Raw genomic sequence first — 16,931 nt, forward strand, 5'->3', positions numbered from 1 at the left:
GGTGGAAGATGGGATGATGATGACAGATGGATTGGCAGGTGGAATTCTCCCTATTTGAGAAGGAGTGTTAAAATTGAAAACTAGTGCCCAATTCCACCTTAGGACAGCTCATATACTTGAGATTATTATTGCATTGGATTCCTCTTTTCCTCTTTTTAGGAGGTCCAATTTTGATATAAAGATCATCTCATTCTGACAAGAAGAAGTGGAATTTTGAATTTATTCTCTCTCATGCCCATGTCAAGGTCGGCTCTGCTTTGACTGGTTTGACCAAAATATTTTGGGCTAACTTTGACCCTTTTGGAAGGTCGAATTGATCTTCTCTTGACCGAGCTGCTTGGTGGACATTTTGGAGCTGCTTTGACCACTGTTGACTTTCTGGATAGGGCTGCAGTTGACTGCTGATTTGACAGGACTGCTTTGGGCAAGTTAATTTGATATTTGTACTCTCTATCTCTCTGCTGAACTGTTGAAGAATAATAAGAAGATTTGATCAAAAGGTTTCCACACATTAGTGTTTTTCCCTGGCGTCCGCCACATCTTGTGTCTTCTTGCCTTGACTTGTCTTCTGCACATGTTTTTATGTTCTATCTGCATTTACTATCAATGTGTTTAAATTAATGTGATTGCTACTGGAAATAATTGGAAATTGTCATTGGGCTGATAAGGAACATTGAAGTAATTTGTGCTAAAGCATAAAACATACCATTGTTATCTAAAATTAACAGGTTGGAAAAAATGACATAAATTTGCGATGGGTTATCCATCCCCAAAGGCTACGTTCACTCTCTCCATCGTTATTTTCAAAACAAGATGAAATTATTTTCTTATTTGGATCGAGTTGCATTTCATTGTATTTTATGAAATGAGTTCTAACTTCTGATCTTTGAATAGCTCAAATCAAAAGAAACACCATTACTTTTGAGTTTTATTATAGGTACTAGAACACTGGGCAGATATATAATTTCAGTTGCATCTTCCCTTGCTACCAACATATTGTAAAAGTGAACAAAGAAATCAATCTCTCAATTTGCATACGAATGCCCAATACAAACTGCATCTATATCATATTCAAGACTGCTTACATTTAATGCAAATGATCCAAGAACATATACTTTTGCACGAGCTTTACTTAAAATAGTATCTTTCTGTGCATACCTTTTAGGAACTTTTAGTAACCATTCCTCAACAATCTGCTTGAGAATTTGAAGCACATTATTCTTCCTGGCTGTGTCATTTTTGGTGTCAAAAACCTGTTGACTCTCCAAATAATTTATCAATGAATTGTTTCTTTCTCTGTCATCTGGAGTTGGAGGGCATAATGACAATGGCGGAGACAGACCACAAGAAAGGGCTGGGAACAACTCATCACTAGTAATTTGCCTCTCTGGCATGTGGGCCATGGTTGTCTTCAGTGTGAAGGGAAGCATGCTCCTTAATATTCTGTCTAACACGATTGGGCAATCTAGATTATAATGATTATTAGAATTAATAAAACCAAAATGATTCTCACGAGGAAAGGAATTCCCTTTGATACCAAACACGACATCATTTACATTGTGGGAATAAATGGCAGGTAAAGAATTAACAGCGAAATTTGATTGTAGGGACAGTGATCAAACATCACTACTCTCAGTGTTCACACTGGGTTTTAATGGCGGATAAGATATCAACGACGAAATTGTATTCATTAAATGCTGGTACGTTGAAGAAACCAACATCGTCCTTAGATTCAGTCTCATGTATAGCTTCTACATCTTCAGATGCTGTATTTTCAATAATTTCATCATTGACGTTAAGGTCAGCTTCTTTTGTACATGCTGGATATGTTTCAAAAAGATTTATTGATTTTGCAAGTATTTCTCTCATTTCCAGTAATAATTCTCAGGTAGTCATATGGTCATACAATGAATGATCTTGGGAATATGTTTCCATGATTTCCAGACTTAAAACTTATGGTTGGACTGTGCAGTGGTTAACGGCCAGAAGATCGAACTACTCTGATACCACTTAAGTAACTAAACTTAGAGTCGCTGTGCCTTTAAAATGTAAAATACACAAATGTATTGTAAATAATATTTTATTAATAAGATGAATGTACAAGGATGATTGAATGTTACAATGAGGGCCTGCCCTTTCATGAATGGACATGTCCTTTAAGCATGCCTTTCCATTTAACTAATGACTATTTAATTATTTATGATTTACATTTGTTTATATTTATTTTATTTTTATATAGCAGTACTGACCAAGGATAAGAGAGAAAGAAATAAAGCTATATTTTGGGAGGAGGCATGGCTGGTGGACAGTATTGTGAGAAGAGAGTCAATAGACAGTGTCATGGAGAATTGACTTTGTGGATGGTGTCTGTCATTTAGGTTGGAGTTCACGAATCCTTTCTTAGAAATTATTGTTTCAAATGATTTAATGAATGCCATAGTAAACTGCAATTATTGCCAGTAAAACACATACAATGTTCAGCATGTCTGATAAAAAGGCATATAGTGCCATGTAGGTATTAACTTTTAAGGATCATTCTATTATTAAATATTTTGGGTTTTATCTGCGTGTGAATTTTTAGGCTCAAAATTCTCAGGCAGATGAACTAAAAATCCTTAGGATTAAGTTGGCAATTTGATTGCAACCAGAACATGATGTCTATTTGACTAGCATCTGCCATCTGTACTTTCTTGTCTCTTGTTGGAGATTTGGCTTTGTACATGTGGCATGTTTACCCTTCTGTCTGGTCTACTGTATTGGCTGTCTGGCAGATTTGTGTATTTTCAGTGCTTTTTGCATTATCTCTTTTTATAAATTTATAGTTCAGTGTTGATGAGCAATACGATATGTCTATTTTAGAACTCTATCAGCAAGCGTTCAATATGATTTCAGTTCCCATGCTATGCAAAAGTGGAGTCTTGTAGCTGCTCTGCTGAGCACTAGTTCAGTTTGGTTTGATGTTCAGTGCTGTGATTGTTTACTACAGTGATTGTTGGAGAGGTAGCCAACTTTGCAGCTTATGCTTTTGCTCCAGCTATTCTTGTGACTCCCTTGGGAGCACTCAGCATCATTGTCAGGTATGGCATGAGATTTTCCATCCGAGGATGGCCTAGAAATTTGCTTTGTACAGGGCACTGTTGAAGAAATCTGAGAAAATCTCATTATAAGTGTAAGTGGAATTTTGAATGACTGACAATTCTGAATGTTTGTATTGTACAGTGCAGTTCTTGCACATATTATTTTAAGGGAGAAATTGCATATATTTGGAATTTTAGGTTGTGTTCTTTGTGTTGTCGGCTCGACCACAATTGTTCTACATGCTCCTCAGGAAAGGGATATTGAGTCTGTCAAGGAAGTGTGGAACCTTGCTACTGAGCCAGGTAATATAGCTTCTTGTAGGGGTCGAATTACCTGCATCCATTTTCTGTTTACTTTTCACACATTCCATAACTTTTGTAGTGACAAGAAATGAGTTGAAGTTATATAGTCTAATTGTGACAGCGATGTTTCTTGTAATATTTGAGAAGAATATGCATTTCTTGAAATATTTTGATATACAACTTGTATTCTGATGGGTTTAGTGGGTTGTTATGTGCTTTGGACAGCCTTTTTGTTTTACGCATCTCTTGTGATAGCAGTGGCTCTTGTTCTTATTTTCCACTTTGTGCCACTTTATGGCCATACACATGTTTTGGTCTACATCGGCATTTGTTCTCTTATGGGATCTCTTTCGGTAGGTAATACTGACATTTCCAGAAGGTGTTTGTGATATCACCCAATGTGTTAATGCTCATCTTCCATATTATGATATTGTTTTTTCACTTTTCTTTTACTGATTCTGATGTCCATTATCTATTGACAGGTTATGAGTGTCAAAGCACTAGGTATTGCTTTGAAGCTGACTTTTTCAGGGATGAACCAGCTAATATATCCACAAACTTGGTTCTTTGCCATGGTTGTTAGTACCTGTATTATTACACAGATGAATTATTTAAATAAGGTGATTGTCTTTTCCTTGAGTGTTGCTTATCAATGCACTTGTTGATTCGCTTTGTGCATTCCAGTACAAGAAGCTAGTTTTAAAACATATTATTGACTATTGTTTCTACATAATATGCATCCATATAGTGGTAAACTTGCTGCATGAACCCAATAATTGTTTAAACTGATTGTAGGCATGTGTTCTGAATGATGTAAAATGTTTTTGAAGTGTTTGAGACAGATAAGGGAACTACAACCTTATATAAATGTTGTGGGTAAAGGGGGATGTTTGAGGACTGGTGTCCTTGATGTTTGAAGTAGTCCTTAAGAGATCTGGTGTGCGTATAGTTTCAGTGTTGATCAGTAGGGTGTGTGTGGACAGTGTGCACTTGGAAAGAATGCCAAGGTTGCTTTTCCAACCAGTGAGAGCAGGTACAAGGGAATCTTGAATCTTGTTCATTTAGATGTGTATCGACTAATGCCAGTGGCATCAATACATGGCTCACTATACTATGTTTGTTATACTATTCCAGGAAAATTGGGTTCTTCTTCATGAAGACCAAGGATGAGGTCTTTAGCTGGTTTCGGTAGTTCAAGACCTAGGTGGAGATCCAAACAGAGAGGAGGATGAAGGTCTTGATGTTAGATAATGGAGGAGAGTATACGTCCAACGACTTAAAGGATTTTTGCAAAGAGGCAGGGATCAAGAGGGAGATGATTGTCTCGCACAACCCTCAATAGAATGGGGTTGCAAAGAGAAGTAACCAATCCATCTTAGGTTTTGCCAAGGCCATGATACTTGACTAGGATCTGCCTATGCCCCTTTGGGTAGAGGCATGTAACACATCAGTGTATGTGAAGAATAGGAGTCCTCATAGGATATAAGGGGAGAAGATTCCCGAGGAAGCATTTACAGGGGTAAAGACAAACATAGGACACTTGAGGATTTTTAGTTGTCCGATGTATGCCCATGTTCCTATGGAGAAGAGGATGAAGTTGTAGCCCTCAGGAGGGAAGGGCATATTCGTGGGATATAGTGAGACTTTGAAGGCATACAAGATTTTCATTCCAACAAGGATGAAGACGATGGTTAGTAGGGATGTGAAATTTGAGGAGGACCTAGCATCTATGAAGTCTTATGAACCACTTCCAGTGCAAGAGGATGAGGAACAAGGGGCTCCAAACAATGAGTAGAGTTCATTAGCTACTTGTAGTTTAGGAAGTTATGTTTCAGGTGGGGAGGAGTCAACAATACCTCCTACCAATTTTGTTAGGAGACCTCGATGGTTTACGTAGACATTAAGGGATGCTTAGGAGCACGTGGAGGCTTCTAGAAGCACATTTAGGTTGAGTAGGTATTTGAGGAAATTTCTAAACTACATGTCACTTATGAGCAACGTTTTTTATTCAGAGCCTCCTTTTTTAAAGGAGGTAGCAAATCCATAGCTTTGGAGGATGCCATGTTTGAAGAGTATAACTCCATTATGAGGATTGATGTATGGGATATAGTGCCAAAACTGGAGTGCAAGTCAGTGGTGAGTTCCAGGTGGTGAGTTACAGGCGGGTTTTCAAGATCAAGCATGCTGCAGATGGTAACTTAGAGAAGTATATCACGAGGTTTGTGGCGAGAGGGTTCTCCCAGAAAGAGGGAGTGGACGATAAAGAGACATTTGCTCCAATCACCAGATATACTTCCATTAGATTTGTCTTAACTATTGCTTCAATTATGAGGTGGAGGATACATCAAAATGATGTCAAGACAATGTTCCTTGATAAGGTGATTAAGGAGGAGTTGTATATAGAGCAACCTCAAGGCTTTGAGGTACATGGGAGGGATTCTCATGTGTGTAGATTGAAGAAATATTTATATAGACTCAAGCAGGTACCTAGGGCGTGGTATTCCAAGATTGATGGGTATTTACTGAGCATGGGATTCACCAAGAGTGAGGCAAATTCAAACTTTTACTTCATACTTGTTGGAGATGATCCACTCATCTTGGTGTTATATATGGTTGATTTGTTTCTCACAAGTGCAAAGAGACTCATAGTAGTGTGTAAGGTAGACTTGGCTACATAGTTTGAGATGAAGGAAATCAAGTTGATACATTACTTCTTGGGATTAGAGGTATGGAAAAGATCAGGTGAGATCTTCCTTGGTCAGGGGAAACATGTAGTGGAGATGGAGGATTGTAGACCTATGGCTAAACTTATGATCACCAACTTGTAGAAAGTTTTGGCTTCAAATTCTGAGTTTATGGATTCCACGTTGTATAGACAACTGATAGGGTCCTTGATGTATTTGGTCAACTCCAGGCTAGATTTTTGTTTTGTTGTGAATAGCTTGGGCTAGTTCATGGTGGAGTCATGGCAGGTGTATTGGATGGTAACGAAGGATGTGTTGAGGTACTTGGATAGTAGTGAATGATGAGATTTTCCTTGGTCAGGGGAAGTATGCAATGGAGATGCTAAAGAGATTTAAGATAGAGGAATGTAGACCTATGGCCAAACTTATGATCACCAATAAGAAGAAAGTTTTGGCTTCAAATTCAGAGTTGGTGGATCCCACGTTATATAGACAACTGATAGTGTCCTTGATGTATTTGGTCAACAATATGCTAGATTTTTGTTTTGTTCTGAATAGCTTGAGCCAGTTCATGGTGGAGTTGAGGCAGGTGCATTGGATAGTAGTGAATGATGTGTGGAGATACTTGAGAGGAATAATGGAGTGTGGTTTGAGGTATCTTGGAGGTGATGGAGTGAGGTTGCAAGGATATATGGACTTAAATTGGGTAGGGCGTACAACGGATAGGAAGAGCACCTTAGGGTGTTGCTTTAGTCTTGGATCAACGATGATTTCCTGGTTCAGTAGGTATTAGGAAGCAAACTTTTCGTGGCACTCAATTTAGTAGAGGCGAAGTATATGGCCACGAGTATGGTGAATTGTGAGACCATTTGGCTTCACAAGTTATTTGTAGGATTATTTTGTAGCTTACGATGATACATTGTGATAATCAAAGTTGTATCAAATTCTCTGAGATTCCACTGTGTTGCATGCATTTCTCTCCTTAATGGCATGAGTTACACTCCCTAATTGGCATATGTAACTCTTCCTCAAGGCATGCGAGTTACTCCTCCTTTATGATTCAAACTCCTTGCTCCTCTTATATATATGTGCCTCTCATCCTCTCTTCTCACTATTTGTGCATTATGAAACAAGGATTCAAACTTGAGAGAGAGTTGGAGAGACTTGAAGAAGATTGTGAGAGAGAGAGACTTGGGGAGTAAGAGCACAAACTTGAAGATTGATTCAGTGTTTGCATTAGCTGCTGCTACCAGTGACCTTCATGCTACAACTTGTTCAAAATTGGGTGAACTTACTCATTTTCTTGATCTCTCATTGTACTTTATATCTATACTGAACAATTGATATCTTATAGAAGAAGAATCTGGTTGGGTTTTCCCCTTGTGGGTTTTGCCCTGGTCATTGGACCTAAATTCTCTGTCTTACACTGTTCTTGGCTGTCTTCTATTGTGTATTTGGTTTATGTTCTATCTACAATTCTTTAACTAATATTGAAACATAAAGAAGTTTTGTAATGAGTGATTGTTATAGCATAGAACTTCATAATTTCAACATGGTATCAAAGCTTTGGTGAAGACCAGCTCAAGAAGACAAGTGCTGCTCCAACCCATTTTTTGCTAAAATATCCCTTTTCGTCCACTCTATTTGCAACCCATTTTTTGCTAAATATCAATTGTTGTCCACTCTATTTGTAGCCCATTTTCTGCTAAAATATCTCTCGCTGTCCACTCTATTTACAACCCATTTTCTATTGAAATATCAAGTGCTATCCACACTATTTGCAGCCAATTTCCCTTTGAAATATCACTTGTTCCTTCTACTTCCTGTTCACTTTCTGCTGAAATATCTCCTCTTTAGCTCATTTACCACTGAAACATTTTTTGCTTTCCTTTTCTATTTGTCGCTGAAATTTTGAGCAGATCAAAATGTTTTTCTCTTACTTTAGGAATGAAGAGAATCTGGTCGATGCTTCAAACTTCTTCCCTTGGATATTACTCTTAAGACCAAATTGGATATTACTCTTGAGGAACATGATGTTTTGGAGTACGTTGAAGGAGAGGTAGAAAAACCAATTGAAAACTCCCTTGCTGCTATCAAGGCTAGATACAAGAAAGGGGAAGTCAAGGTTAAATAAATTATACTTGACTTTCTTGGAGACCACCTCATCACTTATGTCTCTAATTTGAAGAAAGCCAAAGAAATGTATGACACACTGATTGGAATGTATCAAGTTAACAACTTGAGTCAGATTATTACTCTAAAGAATAAACTCTATTAAGATGAATAGAGGAGAGACCACTCAAGCCTACTTCATGAGGATATCAAAAATCAAAGATCAATTGTCAACTTTTGGTGAAGTCGTTTCTGATAAAGATTTAGTGCTAATTATGCTTGGAGGTCTTCCTTTTTCTTGGGAAACTTTATTACTACAATCAATAATAATGACAAGTTTCCTACCTTTGATGAGATCCTGGGAAAGCGCAATCAAGAGGAGGCCAAAATGATTTCTAGAGGAAGAATTCCCAAGCATGAGGAAGGAGAACCTATTGTCTTTGGCTTCTAAGGCAAGAAGAAGAAAGGAAGAAGAAGCAATCGCTATTCGAAAAAGCCTGCTTCCAACAGTTCCTCTAAATGGAATAGAGACTTGTCAAAAGTCAAATGCTACAACTGCCATAAGAATGGCCACTATGCCCGTGATTGTCTAGAAATTAGAAGAGCTCCAAGATCCAACTTCAACAATCATTCCAACAAATCTAATTATAAAAGAAGAGAAGCTCCTTCTACTCATACATGTTAGTTTTTGTAGCATCGAATGTGTTCTGGCCACGAAATTTGGTGGAGAGGCTAGAATACATGAGATCCCCAAGACCTAGAAATCATTTTTTGGAAATTCCACCTAAAGATAGCTTAATTAGATTATTAACCAATTTGTAAATATTTCCCAAGTCTAAACATAGGGAATATGGTTAATTAATCATAATTAATTAAACGAAGGTGAGAGTATTCAAGAAGCTCACGCAGATCAACTTTAAGATGGTCCTAGCCTTTGATTAAGATTTAATCTTGGTCGCTAGAGTCCCAAGAGAGGATAATAAGAAGAAGTCCATGGGCACTTGGAGAATACACACTAGCAGTTCGATTTCCTTGGCAGATCGATTTCTAGAGAGCAGCAGCGGTTGCTGGAGAGCCAGAGATTGAAGCAGAGTTAGTAAGGGGCAGAGATAGTGATCCGGAGGAATCTCTCGAGATCCGGAGAGGTAGCAACAATAGGTTGAGTTATTCCCAGTGGGGCAGTGCAAAGGACTGTGTAGTTGCTTCAGAAGAGTAGCTCGATTTAGCTGGAGGAAAAATCGTTTTCAGTTCTAGAGGCCAAACAGAGGTTCTAGAGGGCCGGAGAAGCGATTTCCTCATCAGAGACTGGCAGAACAACTTCATCAGAGGCAGTTCAGAGGCTAAACGTCATAGGGTTTGCGCAAGCACTGCGCAGAGGCTGACACAGAGGGTCCAGGAGGACAAGTTTCTAAAGGAAAGTTGTGCTGGGGCTGCTTGTGGAAAAATGGTAATTCGCTTAGATAATTTTTGGCCTGATTTTCTTGTTGTTTGGATTGCCAGTTGGGTATCCATAGATTGTACTCAGAATTCACTGCTGCATGATAATAAAATCCGTAGCTGCTGCACTAGTTTTCCCAAGTTGGGTTTTTTTCCGGGGACATTTGTCCAAAAATAACAGTGTCATTTTTATGTGTGCGCTAGTATTTTCTCAGTTTCCAGTGCTATTATTCCCACAGTTTTATTTGTGAAGATTGCATTGTGATTTATTTGATATTTGCTGTAGCAGATAAATTGTTAAAATAATTAACAATTAGAAAAATAAATTCCAGTTGCTGCAATAGGATTTCAGTCTTGAAATTTTCACATGGTATCAGAGCGTGAGTGATCAGCTCGGAAGCTCAAAAGTGGAAGAGAGAATTTTGCTGCTCGGAGGAAGCAGTAGGCCGAAATTCTTAGAGGAAGCATAATTCCTTGACAGGCAGGGTGAATTATTGAGGAAAAAATTCGATTTTTAGTTGCAGGGTTGGAAGAAAGTCGAATTGCCCGAGAGAGTGATTCCAATAGTCAAGAGGGAGAAACAACAACACAGATTTTCGCTGAGCAGATTTTTGGCTGGATGTAGAGGGTTTTGCATCAACAGAACCAGCGGTAGGCTGAAATTCTTAGAGGAAGTGTAATTCCTTGACAGGCAGGGTGAATTACTAAGGAAAAAATTCGATTTTTAGTTGCAGGGTTGCAAAAACGTCGAATTGCCCGAGAGAGTGATTCCAACAGTCAAGAGGGAGAAACAACAACACAGATTTTCGCTGAGCAGATTTTTGGTTGGATGTAGAGGGTTTTGCATCAACAGAACCAACGTCGGGTGGAAGAGAAAAGCACACACAAGAGAGGCAAAATTTATCTCAGGGGACTTCGAATCTCAGAAGTTCGATTTTTCTAGGCATATTGGCAGTAGCAGCTAGCAGATTTGCGCTTTCCAAAAGGGAGTCCAAGTAGCCGAGCAACAACCAAGTAGAGGGAAAGAGGGAGTTTTCGACTTGATCAGAGATGGCCACAGCTAGGCTTAGAGATCAGGATAGGTTGGATGGATCTTCCGACTATGTCATCTGGAAGGCTCGGATCAGTGTTGTGAAAATCGCTATAAATTCAAATTATCCGGATTTTTTTGTTATGCCGATTTTATCGTGATTATTATAGGAAATTATCGCCGAAATTTTTTTTTTCGCTGATTTTTATGAAATTATCGTGATAAAAATTGAAATAATCGTGGGGCTTCGCGGCAGCGAGGTTTTATAATGTTTTTTTGGTTTTTTATGAGTTCATTTGGACAGTCGCGCACGGAGGGCAAAGGAGAGCTAGGAGACCAAGCTGGAGAGGGTTTGACGCTAATTCTAAGTGCTTAGAGGAGAAAATCAAGAGGAGACCACCGATTTCTCTATAGAAACGGTATGTGGATTAATTTTTTTTGTTTTCATTGTTTAAAAACATTGTTTTTGCATTTTTTTCATTGTTTTTGGTTGGGTAACTTGGTATGGACACCATTTTTTTTTTTGTTTTCATTGTTTTTAAAGATTGTTTTTGTATTTTTTCATTGTTTTTGGTTGGGTAACTTGGTATGACTATGGGGACCATTTTTTTTTTTTTGTTTGTTGTTTTCATTGTTTTTAAACATTGTTTATGTTTTTTTCATTGTTTTTGCCATTTGGTTGGGTAACGTGGGTTTGGAATGGTTGGGTAACTTGTGTTTGAACTTTGGAATGGTTGTTTTAGGTTGGGTAACTTGGGTTTTCATTGTACAATGTAAAAATTAAAAATTAAAATACTAAATTGTAAATTTGTAACTTGTAATTTTGTAAATACTAAATTGTAATCCTTATCTTCCCATAGGTTCACAACTGCACCAAAACACCATTCAAGACTTAAAGTTTGCAACTTCAAAGTTCAAAAACAAACATGCCAAGGAAATTAGATCCTTTCTGGGAATATGGTGAACCTGATGCTCCGAATGATAGACTAAACTTGAGTTGCAAGTTGTGTGGCCACCCTATGTCTGGGGGGTGTACAGGTTGAAGTTTCACCTTGCACAAATCCCTGGAAAAGATGTGGGGCCTTGTACAAATACAAATCCTGAACTCATCTAAAGAGCCATGAGAGCATTGGAAAATTTAGAGCAGATTAGAGAGGCCAAAGAAGAAATCAAAAGGCAACTAAAAAGGTCAGTTGAAGCAAGTGGCACTGGTTCTACTGCAGCATCAACCAATCCGATAGCTGCAACATCATTTTTTGTTCCTCGAACCACACATGGTTCACAGCCATCTATCACTTCAATGATAAAAAGAACTGAGGAAGAACAAGCTGACAACTTGCTGGCAAAATTTCTCCTCTGGAGTGATATTCCTTTCAGCATTGTAAGGAATAATCCATTTTTCCAAAATCCCTTCTTATCATGATTTCAGAGGCCAGATTCTTCAAAATGAAAAGCGTGACTGCACCCAAAGATTGGAGGATTTTAGGGCATCATGGGCACAAACAGGATGCACTGTTATGTCAGATGGTTGGACTGACCAAAAGGGGAGAACTCTTATAAACTTCTTGGTTAGTTGTCCCAAGGGGACTATGTTTATCAAATCTGTTGATGCATCTGCACAAATCAAAGATGCAAGAACTTTATGTGATTTGCTAGATGTGTTTATTTTGGAGGTGGGTGCAGATAATGTTGTCCAAGTCATAACAAACAATGCTGCAAATTATGTTGCTGCTAGCAGGATGCTTATGGACAGGCATCCTAGTTTATTTTGGACCCTTGTGCTGCACACTGTATTGATTTGATGTTGGAGGACATAGGGAAAATTCCCTTTGTTAAAGATATTGTTGATTCATCCAAAAACATTACAAAATTTATATATAACCATACATCTGTGCTTAGCTTGATGAGAAGATTCACCAACAACAAAGAGTTGGTGCGCCCCGCCATTACACGGTTTGCCATTAGTTTCATATCTCTTCAATCCCTCTTGAATTCTATGTGGGATGTGAAGAGAATGTTTCTTTCAGAGGAGTGGCGTGCTTTGCTAATGAGTCGCAAACCAGAGAGAGAGGCCGTATGCAGACTAGTTTCATACCAGGAAGACTTCTGGGCGCGAGCGCAGGAGGTGTGCGCCGTTACTGAACCTTTGGTAAAGGTTCTTCGGTTGGTTGATGGTGAGAAGCCCGCAATGGGCTATTTGTATGAGGCCATGGACAGGGCCAAACAAGCCATTCGGGCCTACTATGATGGTAAGGGAGATGATGGGTTTCAGAGACAACTCCTCCTATGGGGAGTGATTGATGAGCGTTGGAACAACACACTCCATCGTCCCATTCATGCTGCTGGGCTTTTCCTGAACCCTGCATTTTCTTACACGTGGGTTTGATTTTGATGCTGAGATCATGGATGGATTCTTATCATGTGTCCAGAAGATGGTGCGATCTCCAGAACAACGTATAGAGATCTCTAAACAAATTGAGACATATAGGATGGCAGGTGGCACATTTGGCTTTGACATGGCTGTCACTGATAGGACGATTAAAATGCCAGGTATTTTTTAGTTTGTAACTTTGTTTCAAATTTCATTGTCTCTTCAAATTCCATTTTTTTCTTATGTTTATTTAAAATTTTATTTGTAATTTTGTTGTAGATGCATGGTGGAAAATGTATGGTGGCAGGGTACCCCTTCTGCAAAAGCTTGCCATTCGCATCCTCAGCCAAACATGTAGCTCCTCAGGATGTGAGCGCAACTGGAGTGTATTTGAAAAAATACACAACAAGAAGCGCAACAGGTTAACACTTAAACATTTAAAATATTGCAAATTTCCAAATAAATTTTTGAATTCATTAAACAATATTTTTTTTATAATTATTAATTATTATTTCATGGTCTTTGTACAGGTTGGAGTCCTAGCGCCTTAATGACATGGTCTATGTCTACTACAATCTTCGATTGTGGGTGAGGCAACTTGAGAAGACACCTGATGTGGAGGCCATCTCATTGGATGGGATTGACACCACTGCTGCATGGAGGGTTGAGATCGAGAGGCCTCTCATGGAGTCTGCTGATGATTGGTTAGTGCAGGATGTAGTGGAGGGGGAGGAGGGGGGGAGGAGCAGGAGGAGGAGGAGGAGGAACAGGAGGAGGAGGTGACACCACCTGCCCGGGCTACCACTGCCACCAGTAGAGGACGTGGTCTACCTCCTATAGCTCCTACTTCTAGTTCTTCAGCTTCTAGAGCACATCAGACTCCACTGCGATCTCCACCAGCACGGGCACCAGCATCTACATCTAGAGGGAAAGGGAAAGCTGTGGCATTTTCTCGCAAGAGGGGCAGAGGAAATCACTAGGATTAGACTTTAGTTATTTTCTTCATTTTATTGTATATGACATTATGAGACGATGAGATACATTATCATATTTTTTGTTGATATTTTGAGGCTGAGTTTGGGACTCAGCAGTCGGGACTTACTATTCAGGACATGATTCAATGTTATGCTTGATTTTAGCACTAGAAATGATATTAAACATCTTATATATTAGTTCTTTTATCATATTTATGTGTCAATGTATTTATTTTATGTTGTAGATGGTTTAGATATTAAAAAAATTGAAAAAAATGAAAAAAAATGAAAAAAAAATGAATATTTTTGTACCAAACGATTATTTCCTGATTATTTCCCGATAATTACGATTTTTTCCGATTTTTCCCTCGCGCCGATAGTATCCCTATAATGATTAATGCAACATTGGCTCGGATGTCCTTCTAAATGAATATGGCTTGAAAGCCTACATAGATAATGTGGTGGCAGTTCCCCAGGATGCGGATCAACAGAAAGAATATAGGAAGGAAATGGCGAAGGCGAGGTGGTTGATCCTGGATGGAGTTTGAGACCATATAGTCTCACATATAGCGGCCATGGGAATGGCCAAAGAAATGTGGGATGCTCTCTCCACGCTATATCATGCTACTTCCGAGCAATAGAAGATGTTCCTGCAAGAAAAGTTGAGATGCATCAAGATGCAGAAGGGGGAAGGCATAAATCCCTTTCTCACCAAGATTCAGGAGGTCCGAGACCAGCTTGAATTTGTTGGGGCATCGCCTCAACCATCAAAGCTAGTGAGGTTGGCATTGAACAATGTCTCAGATGATTGGTAAGTATTCGTCCAAAGTATATTGAGAAGAGACAAGCTACCAGAATGGAACAGGATGTGGTCCAACTTGCAGCAGGAGGAGTTGAGGTGAGCTCTGCTAAAGAGATCCATTAGTGGTAGCAGTAGTAGCGGATCGAAGGGGTTGAAGGAGGAAGATAATGTGGCCCTCGCATCAAAGGGTTCCAGTGAAGGGCAAGGGGAGCAGAGAAAGAAGAAGGACCTATCTAAGGTCAAGTGCTTTAGGTGTGGCGAGTTTGGCCACTATAGTACCTAGTGTCCTCTTAGAAAGAAGGACAAGCAAGAGAAGCAGGACTAGGCAGCAACACATGCTGAGATAGATAGGCTATCCTTCAGGATGGAGGAAGACTTCGGGTGTTCGTTGATATACCTCCAGGAGTGAGGTGGGGTGAGTTGGAGTTGTAGCCCCAGAGAGCTAGAGAGCTACAAACTTTGGCAGGGTTCATTGAGGAGTCCGCCTCATGGATCATTACCTGGCTACAGGGGTCCACAATATTCAATAGCAGGATGAATCAATGACTGAAGTGCAGTCAGAATTCCAGAGTGACAGTTGCAGATTAGTAGCAGTCAGATGTTGGGGATCGCAGTGCAGAGTGGCATAGTGCAGAGTCAGCAACAACGCAGATTCTTCAGTTACAGTGCAGAGGGTAGTAGTAGTCAGGACTCAGGAGACAGATGCAACAGGCACAAATGATTCAGTATTTTAGATGCTTCTCAGTTGTAGTAGTTGTAGTTACAACAACAACAGATGAGAGGGAGTTGCAGTGTTGGCAGCAATACAACAATGTCAGCAGGAACACGAATGCAACGTCAAAATTGTGCAGTGGTTGGTGGGCAGTGGCAGGCAGTCACAGAGGCTAGACATCAACAACATGATAGAGGATGATACATAGATAGAGCGTTGTGGCAGGGTGTGCAACAATGGAACACAACCTTGCTAAGAGGGAGTGTTAGTTTTTTAGCATTATATGTGTTCTAGCCATGAAATTTCGTGGAGAGGCTAGAATACATGAGATCCCCAAGACCCATAAATTGTTTATGGAAATTCCACCTAAATATGGCTTAATTAGATTATTAGCCAATTTTTAAGTATTTCTTAAGTCTAAACTTAGGGAATATGGTTAATTAATTAGAATTAATTAAATCAATGTGAGAATAGTCTAGAAGCTCACATGGATCGACGTTAAGATGATCCTAGCTCTTGATTAAGATTTAATCTTGGCAGTTGGAGTCCCAACAAAGGATTATAAGGAGAAGTCGATGGGCACTTGCAGAATACACACGAACAATTCGATTTCCTTTGCATATCGATTTCCAGAGAGCAACAACAGTTGGAGGAGAGCCAGAGATCGAAGCAGAGTTAGTGAGGAGTGAAGACAATGATCGAGAGGAAGTTTTCCAGATCCGAAGAGGCAGTAGCAAGGGGCTGAGTTATTCCCAGTGGAGCAGCGTAAAGGATTGTGTAGTTGCTTCAGAAGAGCAACTCGATTTAGCTGGAGGAAAATTCGTTTTTAGTTCTAGAGGCCGGATAGAGGTTCCAGAGTGCTGGAGAAGCAATTTCTTCAACAGAGACTGGTAGAACGACTTCATCAGAGGCAGTTAAGAGGCTAGATGTCATAGGGCCTGCGTAGGCACTACACAGAGGGTTTAGGAGGACGAGTTTTTGAAGGAAAGTTGTGCCGAGGTTGCTTATGGAAGAAGGGTAACTCCCTTAGATAATTTTTGGCCAAATTTTCTTGCCGTTTGGATAGCCAGTTGGGCATCCATCGATTGTACTCAAAATTCACTGCTGCATAATAATAAAATCCTCAGCTGTTGCACCGATTTTCTCAAGTTGGGTTTCTCCGAGGACATTTGTCCCAAAATAACGGTGTCATTTTTGTGTATGTGTGTTAGTATTTTCTTAGTTTCAAGCGCTATTATTTCCACAGTTTTATTTGTGAAGATTGTAGTGTGATTCATTTCATATTTGCTGTAGCAGATAAATTGCTAAAATAATTAACAATTAGGAAAATAAATTCCAATTACTGTAATAGGATTTTAGTATTGAGATTTTCACAGTAAAGAGAGCTTCCGTTCTTCAAGGAATCCAAGGTGTGATAACAATGTAGTTG

At 39.3% G+C, this 16,931-nt stretch overlaps 1 protein-coding gene across 2 annotated transcripts in view; it reads left to right on the forward strand.

Annotated features, from left to right (window-relative positions):
* Positions 1-16,931, forward strand: part of LOC149264036 (putative magnesium transporter NIPA4) — a 182,231-nt gene that overhangs the window by 68,923 nt on the left and 96,377 nt on the right. For both annotated transcript variants that reach the window (XM_089427459.1, XM_089427463.1), the window contains exons 3-6: positions 2,987-3,077; positions 3,220-3,380; positions 3,606-3,733; positions 3,863-4,000. In XM_089427459.1, the coding sequence (XP_089283585.1) occupies positions 2,987-3,077; positions 3,220-3,380; positions 3,606-3,733; positions 3,863-4,000 (518 nt within the window). The remainder of the gene's footprint in view (positions 1-2,986; positions 3,078-3,219; positions 3,381-3,605; positions 3,734-3,862; positions 4,001-16,931) is intronic.

This window comes from Pinus tabuliformis, chromosome 6 (genome assembly GCF_031772625.1).
Source record: "Pinus tabuliformis cultivar Carrire ecotype Pingquan chromosome 6, CPIR1, whole genome shotgun sequence".
Classification (NCBI taxonomy): Eukaryota; Viridiplantae; Streptophyta; class Pinopsida; order Pinales; family Pinaceae; genus Pinus; species Pinus tabuliformis.